This window comes from Bacillus rossius, chromosome 17, assembly GCF_032445375.1.
Source record: "Bacillus rossius redtenbacheri isolate Brsri chromosome 17, Brsri_v3, whole genome shotgun sequence".
In the NCBI taxonomy this organism is placed as follows: domain Eukaryota; kingdom Metazoa; phylum Arthropoda; class Insecta; order Phasmatodea; family Bacillidae; genus Bacillus; species Bacillus rossius.
In genome coordinates this window covers 14582611-14599073 of record NC_086344.1, presented here as the reverse complement: position 1 = coordinate 14599073, position 16463 = coordinate 14582611, and the positions used below count along the sequence as shown (strand labels likewise).

Below are 16463 nucleotides of genomic sequence, written 5' to 3'. Positions count from 1 at the left end.
GGGTTGTAGCACTGCATTTCCGCATACTTTGGTGTTTATAAAGTAGTACCCAACCATGTTCCCGCAACCAAGCCACCGGTACGGCTTTGTGCTGTGCCGGCCAGCGTTCTTGACCCTGCCGTCTTGGATCTCACAGAGTTCAGCGACCGGGTGTATGTATTCGTCAACAAGGTGGGTGGTAGGCCTGCATTATAGACAATTTTGGTCTTTATAGAGTAGTTAGTACCCATATCATGTTCGCGCAACAAAGTCACTGGTACGGCTTCTTACTGTACCAGACCCACATACTGGCCATCATGATTTTCCCTGCCTTCCTGGATCTAACAGAATGAAGTGACAGAGCATATGTGCTCTACAACAAGGTGGGTGGCAGCCCTGCATTTCAGACAACTTTAGTCAATAGTGTACCCATTCATGTTCCCGCAACTAAGCCACCGGTACGACTTCATACTGTACCAGTACCACATGCCGGCCAACAAGTCCAACCTCGCAACCCTGGAGCTCATGGAGTTCGGTGACTGGGCATATATCCTCGTCAACAAACAAGGTGGGCGATAACCTGATCCTCACATCTCGCTAACCAGCTAGTTGATGATCGAGCTTTAATACCCCGCTCACTGATGCTGACTGATGCTCACCAGGACCTCTACCATTCACTCTGTTGCCCCTAATTCTTTCAAAGAACCTTGATATAGTGGAGTTTTGTCTAACTATTCTGATAGTCTGGCAAACATTGTAGCTTATGGCCAATAATACCCACCAACCAGATCATCATGCACTGGCTGCATTAATACCAAATGGTGTGGTTCTTCTGCCCACCAGTTGTAGAAACTTCTTTTTCGGCCTGGGAATATGACTTACACTAGATGCATTGTCACTAGTATCCGCTAGAGACTATGCTGCAGTAGGGACCTTCTTAGTGCAATGAGCCAAGTTTTAAATACTCCTACCACTGGATCGTGGTTTAGTTTGTACTCGCCAGGCATATTGCCCATTGGCATCCTTAGTATCACAACTATTGCACAAGGGTTTGGTTCCCACGCCATTCAAACATCTTCACAGTTGTAACTACTCAGAGTATTTCCAGTTTATTATTTGTGCCATATTATTATTATTCATGTTTTATGTACATATTATTTATTTGATATTTAAATGTGAGTTCTAACAACCCAAGATACACTTTTTGATTTAATACAAACTCCTAGGCTTGTTTCTATTTGATCATCTACACATTTCCTTGGGATAGTATTCAGTTTTATTACAGTTCATTAACCAGGCATTATGTCATAGACAAAACAACCAAATCCACATCGCTGTCTTTGCTGTGTTGAGTCTTCTTTGTTTTTCGCCTGGGGTTGCTACAACAAGTATAGGAAAGAAAAGATGGCCGTGTACGATGGAAAAAGAATGTAATAGTCGACCATGCTAGTTTGCGTGTTCTTACATATTTCGGCGTTTTACATGGACGATAGATATTCTAAGAAGACAATTATATCTGGTGATATGCATGGTTTGCATATTTATTAAAATTTTCATCCATTCCAACCCGCCCATGTGAGGTCTTGATGAATGGTTCCTGCCGAAACGACCTACAACATGGGTCGTCTACAAGCCAACGTCTAGACCGATGATTAATTTGTCTACTATTCGGTGAGACCATTCCAATTACTTCAACTTTTCAGAAGCCGACTGGATTGGTGGAGGCCTAGTTCCAGAACAACTATAGCCAGCCGTAGTATATTAGTCCATTCCAGCATTAGCCTCCTAGCTGCAGTCCACGAGGGAACTACCTAGTGGTCCTGAAGAAGAACTCCGAGCTCCTACCGACTGCGAACCGTGTGATGTCCCTCCCCAGTGATGTGTCTACTTTATATATATTTTAGGAAAATTACCCTATTAAAATATAACATATTTACGACGTTAACAGTTTGAGTAAAAACACTGGGTTGTTAGGAATCTCACCAACAAACACATATAGTTAATGTTTTAAGTTTGTTTAAGGAATTAACATATTAGTGTCAGATTGGTTAGATTATCTTATCTTTCATATATAGATTCTGTGACACCCATTATTAAATACAATAATTCCTAACGCATATTAGTAATTTATTATTTATACTCCTTACAGTCACAAAGTAAAACACACTGGAAGATTACACCACAACCTTAAACATATTTTAAATGGAACCCATAATATTATTGACAAAATTCGTATATCACTTTCTGTAAATTCTCATTATCTTCCAAGTAACTATGAAACGTGCTGGTTAAGCTACCGGGCATGCTTAAAGATATACAGCCGTAACACCAAGCAAATGTTAAAACTTTATTAGCATACATTCGGAAAGTATATATGAGATTACAGAAGAGTAGTAACGCAATTTTCTGGCTCACAACTGTGGGGCCAACGAGATAGAGTTCCCGTATGTGATATTAGCAACTATCTATTGTGTTTGTTTGGAGACCAGACTGCTGGGAGCGTAAGTTTTTTTGGATTGAACTTTTACTGAGTTTTTTTGTGCAAGTACGTCTGGAAGGCAACATGTCCGAGGAAGGTATGTACTTCTTGCGCCACAAGAACAAAGATAAGGGTGAAGATGACGAAAGGCCCGATAACGCAGTAGTGAGCGAGGCTAGCTATACTGATAGCGAGGTATTAACTGCTGCTGTGACAGCAAGGGAAAATAATATTGTAGCGAGCACATCTGGCAGTACTCCATGCGCCATAGAGGTAACAAATGCAGTTATTTCGGTGGCACCTTCGCGGGATACTAGCGTTAAGTCAACTACCTTAGAGGAACTTTTGCAAGCTTTCAATAACATGTCAGTACAACTTAACGCCTCTATGAATTTACACTCTGAGAAGCAGTCGGAACAACATAAAATACTTTCTGAACAACAGGCGGAACGACATCGAATATTTTCTGAACAGCAGGCGGAACAAAATCGAATACTTTCCGAACAGCTTACACTTCAACAGAATACTATTCTAGCCGAAGAATTTATGCGACAACAAGATAGGCTTGCAAGTACTATAACAGAAATGCAAGGAGAATTAATCGCTCGAGTTGACACGAGAATGGCGGAAATCACACAACAGCTATCCACCGAATTACAAAATTCTCGTGCCGAAATACAAGAACTTCGCGAGACAATGACAGCTCAGTTTTCAGGAGTTGACACACGAATTTCCTCCATGCAACAACAGATAGAAATGACAGAATCTACGTGCCAAGTAGTAGCAAAACGTACGGCGGAGGAGGAAATAACCCGGTACTCACAGCTGACAGAGACACGATTCGAACAGTTAAAGTCAGCTTTACACGAACGCGAAGCTAGTAATGCGGATGTGTTTTCGACCATTAATCGTAGAATATACCATTTGGAAAATTCTGTACCGAGAGTGTCGCCACATGAATCCGACATACGCGCTATGCCTACAGCTACTCCACCGGTTGTCGGAAATAGTACACCATCAGCGCCGGTTTGTGACGATATTCCCGCGCCAAATACACTGCCAACCGTCTCCAGTGCAAACGGGCAGCCCATACTACTCGTAGATGCGGCCACGGCATTAAATCATCCATCACGTCGCTGGACTGATGAGGTACCCACATTTTCAGCAAAATCCACGGAAAATCCGCGGAAATTTATTAAGTCATTCGAAGAGTATGCGTCACGATTTAAACTGACAGACTCAGAAAAATTAAGGTGCCTAAGCACTAGCCTAAAGAGCACGGCGTATTACTGGTGGGAGGTACACCAAAATACGGTCACATCGTTCGAACAATTCCGGCAGTTATTTATTCAGCAACACTGGAGCCTTAAAATCCAAGGGAACTTGAGGGCGCAATTACATGGCGAAAAATTTGACCCCAAACGAAACCGATCGCTAGAAGCCCGTCTGAGCGACATGTTCGAGAGAACTCGTTACTTAGATATCATCATGAGCGATGATGAATTTATTGCGATGGTTTTAGGTCAATTACCCATGCGTTACCAGCTCCATTTAACCAGAAGAAATTTTGAAAGCATATCAGATTTCCGGGAACAACTACTCTCTTTCGATCGGTTAGACCAGCAGACTCGCACGAGCCACCACAATAACGAGGAAAAAAAACGGCAGCCAACAACAAAACCACCGCCTATTTATCAACCATGGTCCCAGAGTCGTAATGATAATTATCACGGTGCGATTCAGAGTCGTCAACTGCAAGTGAATACCTTAATCTGGCGAAGTAACAGGTACAGTCATGGACGGAACCGTTGGTACAAAGACCGTGACAGTAGTTCACATCGCCGAGAGTGGCGTTCTAACGATTCCGAAAATCGTCAGTACAATCGTTCAGGACAGGATCACGGCGACCGGGATGATTATAATCCAGAGCCAAATCGAAAATGGTCGACGCCGAGAAAGGTTAGGAGCGGCAGTTACCAACAGGAAACTCCTAATTCCTCGCCTAGACGGCCTCCCAGGTCACCGCGAGATAGAGAAGATAAGCGCTCGCCGAGGAACTCGACACCGCAATACTACGAGGGCCCACGGGAACAACGATGTAGTAAAACTTCGCAATCTCCGCGGGATCGACGGCCAAATAATTCCAGGTCCCCTAGCAAGCTACCAGTTAGCCAGCTTATGAGCGACACGGCACATAGCAATGCTATTAAATCTACTCAAGCCACATTCCATAATCAAGTATCATCATCATCGCCGTTTTATGGTTATTTCCAACATCAGGAACCCCTTAACCCGACTGTTTTCTACAGTAATCAGCCCGGAACAGGACCCTTGCCGGCCCAGATAGTTAATAACGGCGCTAGTTCTAGTTCTGCCAATCAACATAGCACGTTAAACTAGCTGAGATCGGTGATGACGGGCCCCGAACACCGGTCGTGACTAGCAAGGGGGTAATCCATGTGGAAGAAAAGCGCAGTATACACACGATAATAATGCGAGAAATTGAAAAGGAATTTATGTTAAGTGAAGACGAAGTTACGTCCGAAAACATAGAAGCTTTTTGTCCAAAACTTAATTTAGTTATATGTGGAATATTAACCCCCAGAGAAATATTAACAACCGAACGTTCGGAGGCGCTATCCACTTTAATTCTACCCGAAATCTGCAAAAACCAAGAGGGACATGAAGGAATAGTAAAGGATACGGAGGAGCTACGAGAACAAATAGAAGCATTTGTTATAGCCCGTCTACATCTCGCAGCAGAGAAAAGGAGCAAGAATTAGAAGAAGCGGATTACTAAGCTCAGTGTAGGAGATAAAGTTCTTAAGAAGACTAACCCGATCAGTAAACTATGGGAAAACGTTACTAAGAAACTATTTTTACTTTATGAAGGACCGTATGTAGTATGTGATAAAATACATGAAAATTGTTACACTCTCAAGTCAGTAAACAGCGAAGAGATAGTAGGTAACTACAACTTGACGCAGCTACGCCTGTACAAGCAGCCAGTTAAGTAGAAGTCGAGACGAAAATCATATCGTTTAAGTAGGCATGTAATCATAGTTGATGTGAATGAAGACAGGAAGTAGAAATGTTATTTAGCAGTCATTTATTAATACGCTGCATCGCTGAAGCTATAACACATCGGAACGGCTAAGTACGTATTTGTCCACCGAGTCGTGTGTACCGGTGTGGATATATTGTGTGCCTGGAGCACTTCGACGATGATTTATTAGTCCACTGAGCGTGTCTGCCAGTGCGGACTTTTATGTTTTTTTTTTTATTGATTAGCCGGATGTGAATATTTGAGCCATGCCGCATGATTATTTGTCTTAAAAGACGTCAAGTTATTTTTGAAATTACTTCTTTCTGCCAATCGTCGACTTCACTGAAGACTAGATCTACTGTAGAAATTCATGTCCCCCCTCAAGACACTTCTGTTTACAAGAGAGAAAAGGTTGCTCTAGGTAGCTTAGCTGGCACGTCAACGATATACGATATCTAAAATACGCTGAGAGTTACTTTATAGTCACATTATTTTCTACATACGAGCTCTAATTACATGATATACCCTACACCATTAGGTTTCTTATTGCAAGGAAACACTTACTTTGTTTTCTACAGTACCCATTGGATTGAACACTTGATCGTTTTGTCATAAACTTTACACAGCTACCTGAGTTACAGTACACTTACCTTGCTGCAGGGATTATACTCGCATGGTTGATGAAGTATCTCTGTTCATCCTTCTCACTCAATCATTAATAAATAAATTTGATAAAACCGGTCCTGTTTACTATGAAGAAACAAGAATGTAGTATAAACAACCCAGTGTAAAGAATCCCAAACGTAGTGATAAAATTTTGTCTATTGAACTGGACGAGGTAAAATTTTATAGACCCTGTTAGGAGTGATATCACCGCACGAACTCGAATTTAAACCACTTTAATTTGCAAAGTGACAAAGAAGTGCCAGTATTAAACTCTGAACGTATAAACACGAATTATTCAGAGGATTGAATGTTCTCTACACTGTAAATTACCTTGGGAATATAAGTATTATTTCGGAGTTATTCGTTCAACAATTATGTACATGTTTCCACCACTATTAACTCTGAACTTTGAGATCGAGAAATTGTACGCTACGATATTGTTACTTTAGATGTAAGTATTTGCATGAATATCATATTGTGTATGGTCACTTGTCATGTTATGTATATGGTGTCACAGAATCATGGTATGTTTGTCTGTCATGTTTATTTTAAGTGTATTGTAATTTGCCTTATTTTAATTGAAGATTGTTCCAGACCTTATGTTATTTTAGCTGAATGAGTAATATTACTGTATCTATGTTTTGAATTCAACTAAAGACATGTCATGATAGGTACAAAAACTAAGAGACTGTATAACTCATTGCCGTCACCCGCGGTCTTGGCTTCGAGACCTGGGCGGGGCCTAGTGGGGAGTGGTGGTGTGTGGGTATGTTCCGGTGGGCGCCAGGCTAGCACAGTCGCTAACCAGTGGTTTTGGGCGTGGATACTTTCTGCCCCGGCGTGGACCACTAGGCCTTCGGCTGTGATTGAATTAAGGAGCGGGGTTTTCGTAGAGATAATTATCCAGTACTCTCCTTACACAATATAGTACACTGATCCCTAGCTGGATGGGCAAGCAACACTACGGAAGAACACAATTGAATACGCTACTGGGTTTTATTCGGGGCTGACCCCTTTTGCGCTGTGAGCACTGAGTTACACGTTACAGTTCAAACAATTTGAGAGGCACTATACTTTACATGATACACTTGAAAGTTCCGCCCTTACGCCATGTCCACCCATAGCAACGGGGGAAGGGGGGGGTGATTGGGGCCGGCCAATCCCGTAAGCTTAGTTCTTAGCAGCGGCCGGGTCACTTGTGTGAGCCGCAGTCCGTGTTAAATTACTGGCGAATGCCCATGAAGTTAGCATCGGCACTTGTGTGCGCGATGTTATTACTTGTAGTAAAAAATGAACGCGAACGTACACGGGAAGCTGAAAAGGAAGGTTTGGTTGGTGACTATATTTACCAGCGTTACTTGGTGGTTGCAAAGCGATGATGGCTTCCCGTGGCACTAAGGACGTCCGGCCCGGTTCGCGAGTAGTTCGACACTGGCGTGCTAGCCTTGGCGCGGGGGAGAGGTAGGCTGGTCCCGCGCGCCAAAGTTCGCCGTCTACTGTTATATTTATTTAAAGATAACTTAAAGAGACCATAACCACTACAATGTTCACACAATAATTACTAAGGCTTAATTCTAATGGCGGAAGGCCTATAATAATCGTAATTACATTAATTGTATTTAAATGTACTTAAAAGGAAGGAGAGTCAAGTTGGAGACTGTTTGTTAGTTAACCAACTACTCCAGCAGTTACAGACAAGTTAGAACCGGGGGGGGGGGGGGGGGGGGGGAAATGATGATGGAAGAGTCATTTAATTAGTTTAGGCGGAAGGCCGCAAAGGGAGCACTTGCTACGTGTGATTTCAAGTTCCCCACGGAAGTAAGTGGCACACTCCTACGACGCACTTTTCTTGTGAAGAGTTTGTAAAAATTAGGGTAATTACTGGGCTCCCTTAATTACTCGTCTTTACGCGAGGGGCACTCGAGCCCTCAGTAATTACCGCAGTTTACCTTTGTGGTACGGAGTGGCGGGAAGCTCACTTGACTCCGGCCGGGTGGCTAGGGGTGCGCTCCGTTAGCGGGACCAAGTACGGGCGGTCGCAAGTCGGGCTTGAAGACGGCCTCCGGCCGGACGACGTCATCATATGCAAGGAGTTATTTCCAGGATTATTTTCTGCAAGATGACTATGTTCAGTAAAATGTTTTCGATAATCAGCTTTAATTAATCGATAAACATTTTGCAGTGAAGACAAAAATATGTAGCCCACATACTAGAGGGCTAATGAGTTTTACCACTCCACACATCTGACTGTAGACCCCGTGTCTCTATTCCCAAGCATAGTTAAAAGTGCAAATACTTCTCCTAGGCAGTTGATGGTGCCAGAGTCATAGAAACCACATGGCATTGCCTCTTTTGTTCACCAAGACATTGATAACCCGGGAGTACCATAAGAATTTAAAAAGATTCAATTGGTAAGAGAATGCCATAACTAACATACTACCATCTCCAGGCATACTAAGTGCCACTACAACACAATTGCTCACATTCAAACAGTTTTATCACTTTTACGGCTTTGAGCTGTACCAGACATGCATGCAAGACAACACACTTGACCCCAAGTTTCTTGGCGCTCACTGATATCAGTGGATGGGCATATGTGCGCATCAACAAGGTAGACAGTAGCCATGCATTCCCGATAACCTGATACTATGCAGTACAGCTCACATTTTAGCAATATGGTCACAGGTTTGTACTGTATCAGACCTGCATGCTTGTCCATCATTATACCACATTAAGACCTCGTTTAATTTTGGTGCATTTTAAATCCCTCAGTTTGGCATAGTTTTTAGCCTCAGGAAAGGAAATAATCGAATTTGTGGTAACCCTACATGCAGAGCATACTGTTGTTCTACCACCTTCCGTATTTTTAAGCAAGCTAATTGAGCATTTTGAAGCTCACCTTGCTGCTTCTAGTCTGAAGGTGTGTATTCTCCTCACGTGTTCTGTCGCGTGTTTTCAGGAGTTGCGAGGCGTTCTGAGTCGCGTGGATCAGATCACTGTCCTCCCTCTGTTGGTGCAGGAAGGCGACATCCTGCAGATTCTGGTGGAGAACCAGGGCAGGATAAACTACGGCTCGAGACTCAAGGACATTAAGGCAAGTTATCCAACATTAATTATTCTGTGCCCAGCACACATGTTCAATATGTTCACCTTTAGTTATATCTTTGAATATGTATACTGTATAGAAGTCGCGAGTGGATAGGATTTACTCTACGTTTTTCAGGAGCGTATGATGAGCAGCTTGGGAACTTCACCGCTGCAGCGCGCTGCCGTAACGCCCTGTATCGTCTTAGGTTGTTATTTGCACGTTAGAGCGCAGCACTGTCGCCCGCTGTCATTCCCCACACCCCCCACCCAACATTAACTGCAGCTCAAGGTCGTTCAACGGGAGTTTGTGCGTCACAAAACTGTAGGGATGAGAGGTGGGGTAGAGGGTGGGTGGAGGACAACGCATTTTAGAGGGAGAGTGGGGAAGGGGTGTTTGAAGAGTTCGACACTTTTCCGCTAGGGACCACCACAAGTCGATGTCCTAGAGATGGTGGCGATTGCGGCGGTGAATTAACCAACTACCTCAAACCGTATTAGAAATTTTAACCTGGGCTGGTGACTTCTATACAGTATATATATATATTCAAAGGTTATATGGTACACATCCAGAATAAGGAAAGCAATAGCCTCTTCAATTCTGCGTCTCAACTCTGGCAAATCATTAGGTAGCGGTGGAACGCAGACACAATCTTTTATAAAGGAAAAAAAAAAACATGGTGTTATTTCAGGTGAACGTGGAGGCCAGTAAAAAAGAGCTCTGTCCTCTCGACCATTACTACCAGTCCAACGGTCAGGGACTTCGACGTTCAACCGCTCTCGTATAAAGATGGAGATAGTTGAAATTACAGATTCACTCGTAGCAAAATTGCAGAACACAATATCATGTTCTGTCTGTTGTTTCAGCACATACTTATACATATTCCGATATCATTTATCATATTAAATTTCATTTCATTTGCAGAATTTATGATAAGTGTGCAAGAATATACCAAACATGCTACTCTGATTATATGTCTGTTAAATAGCTTAGAATTTTTTTGATGATTTATCTTGTACTAAAAATGATATGACTGCAAGTAAATCTATTTACCATCGACGTTGAATCAAAAATATTTGTAACAGTGGAATTGATGTGTGTTGGTGGTTGTGTGGGGTTGTCTAGAAGGGTTTGATTGGTTGGTTTGGGAAAATGTGGGGGGAGGGGCACCAAGATGGTCTTGTCCCATTGGAAACTAGTCTAGTTACGTCCCTGCTACTGGGTTTGGTAAAACACAATTTCTGAATTGTTTCTGGTGTTTTAACATGGCGATGGTGAGGTAAGTAGTAAGTGACATTAACTGTGATTACATCTCCTGGCAATTCCCAGCTACATGCCACCATCGATATCTTTTTTGACGTGACAACGTCTAATAAATCGATGAACGCTGGCTGCACGCACGAAAAGTATCCTGTTACGCACATTGTCCCATTATGCTGTGTCCCATTATGCTCATTGTACGCTTGCGCCGCATCTATCTCTCTTCCACTCGATTGGAACAACCAGCGATTTGACTTTTTCGAGGCACATTAAACTTGAAACACTCCCATTTGTTTCCTACTTTTCCTATCATCGTCCTATCCTTAACAGAATAACACAGATTGGAAGAAGTTAATTAGAAAACATGTATAAAAGTTATAGTTAAAATAATCTCTTTGTTAAAGTAATAAACATATTTGAATTATTGAGTGCAAATGAAAGTAAATTTATCAATTAAATTGTAGATTTCATTTTACTCCTTTGTATCTATCCAAAATAATGATAATTCAATAAAAATGATTCAATTTTATTCATAAAAGTATGCAATTTTTTCATCAATGTTTTGTTATGACTTTGTCACGTTAAACTATTGTCCGTAAACCGACTTTACAGACAACCAAATTTTTTTTATCGTCTGCTTGAAACACTCGACAAGAACTGGGGGGCGAATGAGGGCGTGTGTGCGCGGTTGCAGGGCCTGCTGTCGCCCAACGTGACTCTGGGCGGACACGTGCTGACCGACTGGATGATGACGACCCTGCCGTTCCACACGGTGGCGCCGGTGTCCGAGCTGGCAGGTTACGAAGGCCACGTGACACCCCCGGCGTTCTACGTGGGCCACTTCGTCCTGCCCGAGGGCAACTCCACTCTGGACACCTTCCTCGACACCAGCGGCTGGACCAAGGTACGGCCTGGGTAATCACTGGTCTCGAGTCTGCACTGTTAAAAATTTTCACCTTTTATTTAATGAAGAACTCTGCTCACAAATCACCCGACGAGCTTCGTAATTTTGTGGTTCTCCTAGTAAACACACAGACACTGAGTTCACTGTCTTTGAACATCAATTCCAAAATAATTTGCTTGGTATATAACAAACAAACACCAGTACCCCCAATCTCTACGAAAAACCCTTCCCTGTCCTACTTATTCCGGTCCCGGCTACGTAGGCCTGAACTCATCACTCTCCGGCTGGAGCTACGTGGGCAATTGAACGAGTTCTCAGGGCATTCTTTGACAGGGACCAAGGGACATAGGGCCAAGGGACGTCAAAAACCTTTCAAAAACTTGTTAGGAGCATTCTTCTCCTGTCCAAGTGTGTGTTTATGTTTGTTAAGAACGTAACATAAAACTCGAAAATCAGAATACGGCTTTCTTTCGACGAAGACTCGGTTATCTGAAATTACGAAGAACTCTTAGTTTATTTGAAGTTAGATTTCGCTGAAGAGTCCTCAAATTGACTGTAATTTCTAACAGTGAGATGCTTCTCAGAAATAGCTCTGCCCCAGGAAGGACGGGTGCTCGCTCGTTCGCTCCTGAACTCTGGCCGACTCCCGAAGTGGTGCTTCCTGGCAGACACCTCATCGTGATATCGCGGTCGAAGCCTCGTGCTGGGGGAAGCCCAGGGGGCGATGTCGTCCCGATGAAGGCAAGGGCGCATCCATTTCAAGCTGGAAGAAAAAGCTTTTTTTTTTCTCTTCAATTCCACCTCTTTCACGGGGGCGGAAGGTCAATGATGTCAACCAATGATAAACAATAACTAAAGGGAAAATGTAATTTATGAAATAATCATTTGAATAATAGGTTATAAGGATCAGTATCTTGCTTTTTTTTTTAACTTCAGGAGGGGGCATATACCTCTCTTGCCCCACTCTGTATATGTGGATATGTCCTTCGACTAAGGTCTAGCCAGAATTTTACGTACCGGTACTTGCTTTGTGGCTACTTTCCAAAACAGAAGCAGGGGTGTGTACAGCACCTCTCAGGAGTAACAGATAGAGGTTTGTGGAGTCCAGCTATGGTGTTAGCTTCTGAGCATCATGACTGAATACATCTGGTCGGTTCCGGTGGAAGGTATCGTGCGATGATGCCAGTAAAAGGTACCTGGTAATGGGCTTGTAACAAGCATCTGCAGCTGTGGAGCTGAGTACTTGCCACCGTTGTGTAAACAGTCAGCTTCACGTGGATAACTAGTGTTTGTAGACAAACATAATGTGTTCATCGCAAGAGACTTTTGGGAAATGAGTTTGAAAACTTCACATTTGAGAAAAGTTATAACACTGAAACTTTGCACAGTGTTTCTTCTAAGGTCACTTTTCCTTGGCCGGGTCGGTGAGGGGGGGAGTAAGAAATATGAGAGTGCACTAGTTGCTCTGTGAATTCCATCCAACAGTACCTTAAATGGTTGTGTGCTATGGGGGCTACAATAGATGGCATATTTTTTAGCTAGAGGAAGACATGGTGGAACTTGTGAGCCGGTATGTCTTCTTCGGTCCTCGTTGGTTGTTTCATTCATTTGTTCACTAATTTAAGCCACTTAAAAGACTAGAACAGGTTTAAAACTCGCTAACCATTGTGCTAAAAACCGCCAAATGCAAATTTGTCGCCAAGGTAAACTAAACCGAAGAGACACCTCGTAAATGCTATGCAATCGCTCAATTTTGTTCCCGAGCGTGTATTGGGGGGCAACAACACTTGTCGCCCAGCCGCAAGAGCACCACAGAGGGACGCTGCACTGTTTGTCCGGCAGGGCGTGGCCTTCGTGAACGACCACAACCTGGGCCGCTACTGGCCGCGCCTCGGGCCGCAGGTGACCCTGTACGTGCCGGCCACCTTCCTGCGGCCCTACCCGCGCTCCAACACGCTGGTGCTGCTGGAGCTGGAGGCCCCGGCTACGAACAGCAGCGTGGCGCTCGTGGCGCAGCCCGTGCTGAACGGCACCGTGGCCTGACCGCGGGCACGTGACTCGGCACACGTGGTTCCAGTGGCACTTCCTTGGCAGTTCAAACCTCGACTCGTGAGTACGTCCAGGGGCGCAACAACAGGGGGGGGGGGGCAAGGGAATTTTCCCCTTACCCCCTCTGAAACCTTTAAGTGGGGGTAAACGGGGGCAAAGAAAGTGCTGTGTAATCAATTTTTAGATAAACTGCTTAAATAGCACCATTTTCCACCTTGAAATACAAATTTTCCCGGGGGAGGACCCCCGGACCCCCCACTTCAATAGGGGGGATCGATGATTCTTTATAAAAAGGAATATTTCCCCCCCCCCTTTTGGAAATTTAGTTGTTGCGCCCCTGAGTACGTCGTAAAGGACGCGACAGAGAGAAATAAACAACACAATTATCTAAATAAACAAAAATTAATACTCATTTCAAAATAACTGTTCAGGATTTCAGTGAATAATGATGAGTTAGTAAATATTACTCACTGTTTAAACAACTCGTCCTAAACATCGTGCATGTTACTGTTTCTTCAAACTATTCTGCCAGTTGGAACATGCCAAATCTCTGAATGAAATATGAAATTCATAATTGGTAGCGCTATCTATGCGGGAAATGAAGGGACTGTGTCTACAGAGCTCTCTACACTGCTGGTTGAACAAGGAGGAACGCAATCGTGCTGGTAGGAAAAATAAAATTCAATGCACTCACAGCTTACAGTATAAGAAAGCTATATCTATTTTCTGAAACAAGCCCATGAGCACACACTCTATTAAAATTTGGCCTTGAAATTTTACTCTCATCGCGCCCAAAGAAGTTTCACTCTAAAAATTGTGGTCCCAACTTTGAACCGTGTGCATGGGTGTGCCTAGAGATGCCTACCACTTCGTAAAACAATATCCATTTCCTGCTGTTTCCTTTTCTGGCAAGAATCCTTGGCACTGGTTGTTAAATGGTTGTGTCATGTGTATGTAGGCACTGTAGATGTTGGTGTGCACTCTTCTTCTGTATTCACTCTGTGGTACTTGTAACCAGCAGGTGAGGACAAGTATGTCAATCTGTCAGAACTGATGAGTGGTGCTGTACTTTCTCGAGATCGTGCCAACTACATTTGGCCAGAGTTTTAATATTTGTCGGTGTTTGACAATTCATTACTATTGTCATAGTGCATTTAAATATTTTGTTTGTCAAATTAGTTATATTTAAACAAAAGTTCATGTCTGAGTATCGTTGAAAGCCAATGATGACACTATGCAGGAATTCGTCTCATCATATAATTAGTCTATTGGTGTGGCGGGCAAACACAGGGTTAAGGAAAGGATACAGATGGAACATTAGCCGTCATACGTGAAGCCATTTCCCCCCAATTTTTTAATGATTTTCACAAACAAATATGGCGGACGTTTTTATATTTGTATCGGCTGTTCTAGCCTGCTTTTATTAACGACCTTAGTTAAACTGTTTGGAAGAAAATTAGAGCAAAATAGAACTGTTTAATATGTTTATATTATATTATATATATAAAGTCTAAAAGGAATCTTCATAACACAAATGTAATGATACTAGTTCACATTTTTCTACAATTTAACCTCTGACGCAAGTACAGCAGATACATTTGTAAACAAACGGTCGCCATATTTGGTACGTGTAGTACACTGAGATCCCACTACCCTTTGATCTTCACTCCTTTTTTTTTTTTGTAGAATCGGACCTTATGCTACATCTGTATGTTTCCCTAATCTCTTGTCGAACAACTTTCTGACTTATGTGACAAACTAGGAAACTGCCTACCATTTTGAAGTTGCGCTCAGGTAGCAGAAATCATATAAGCTAATTCTTAAAATTATACAGGAAAGTTACACAAAGGGGCAGAATAATCTTACAATGCCTGGTTTTATTTTTTATTTATTTCAAAGACACAGGTTCATAAAAATCAATACTTTATTACAAAGGAGTTTCAGAAAACAAAGTATTTAAATCATAGTACCTACCTACTTTTGGGTTATGCAATTCTTAATTTTGATTTAGATCTTTCCTTTCATTCAATTTTGTGGTTTAGAAAAGTCCAGGTGACTAAACCCAATTTTTTTTTTTTAATGAATATATTTGTTAAAATTTATACTAAATAAGTATTAATAAAATGCTTATATTTTGCTGAAAAAATGACCATGTAATCACTGTAGGTACCTGACTTAAAATTAAACAAATTCTGTAGTCTACTTTTCACAGAAAAATTAAAAAATATATATATATTTAATTTATGGAGTATTGTGTGTACGAACCACAAAAAGTGTAAACTCAGTTTGTGTGTAAGAAATGCAGTGAAAAGAGATTAAACGATGTTAATCTTTTATATACATTATCAATAGTTAAAGAGTGATTTATATTTTTATGTAGTAAAGTGAAGGGCTTTAATGTTTGTGTGTTTGTTACAGAGAATAGTTTATAAAATTGTTGAGAATATCAACGCTACTATTTTTATTTCTGTTAACTACTTAAATGATTTGATTATACTTTTTTTAACTTAATTTATTAATAATGACGGCTATATTTAAATAAAAATAAAATGGTTTTTAAGTGTCTTTATTGTAAGAGTTTTCTCTTGAACAAGAAAATGATAAATATATTTTATAAAGAGAGTAAAAAATGCCTGGTGTTGGATACAGTTTTGACTGAACTTAGGCCCTGACTGTCATATTTTTGTCTCAAAATTTATCTGACAATAGAGTTGAAGGGATAGTACCTACTGTCCAGAAAATGTCTTCCAATTTTCTCCATGAAATATATTTGGTCAGATAACCTAATACACATATGTTTTAAAACATGTGATACTATCGAATTTGTTTATTTTTGTTCTTGTAAGTGTTGCATAGCTATTACTGTTACACTCACTCGTGAAAAGTTAAAATATAGAGGAAAAAAAAAAAAAATTTTAAACCCTTAAATTAAATTACGTGTGTACCTATACCTGCCTTTCAAAGCTACTCATAATTTTATACTCATGTGAAATTG

At 41.7% G+C, this 16463-nt stretch overlaps 1 protein-coding gene across 2 annotated transcripts in view; it reads left to right on the top strand.

Annotated features, from left to right (window-relative positions):
- LOC134540718 (beta-galactosidase) overlaps positions 1 to 15919 on the top strand; it is a 92287-nt gene extending 76368 nt beyond the window's left edge. Inside the window, exons 10-12 of one of the 2 annotated variants that reach the window (XM_063383613.1) lie at positions 9190 to 9264; positions 11210 to 11419; positions 13262 to 15919. In XM_063383613.1, coding sequence (XP_063239683.1) covers positions 9190 to 9264; positions 11210 to 11419; positions 13262 to 13462 — 486 coding nt within the window. In that variant the 3' untranslated portion in view covers positions 13463 to 15919. Of the gene's footprint in view, positions 1 to 9129; positions 9265 to 11209; positions 11420 to 13261 lie in introns of both variants that reach the window. The other variant, XM_063383612.1, reaches the window with a different exon arrangement.
- The last annotated feature ends 544 nt before the right edge of the window (positions 15920 to 16463 follow it).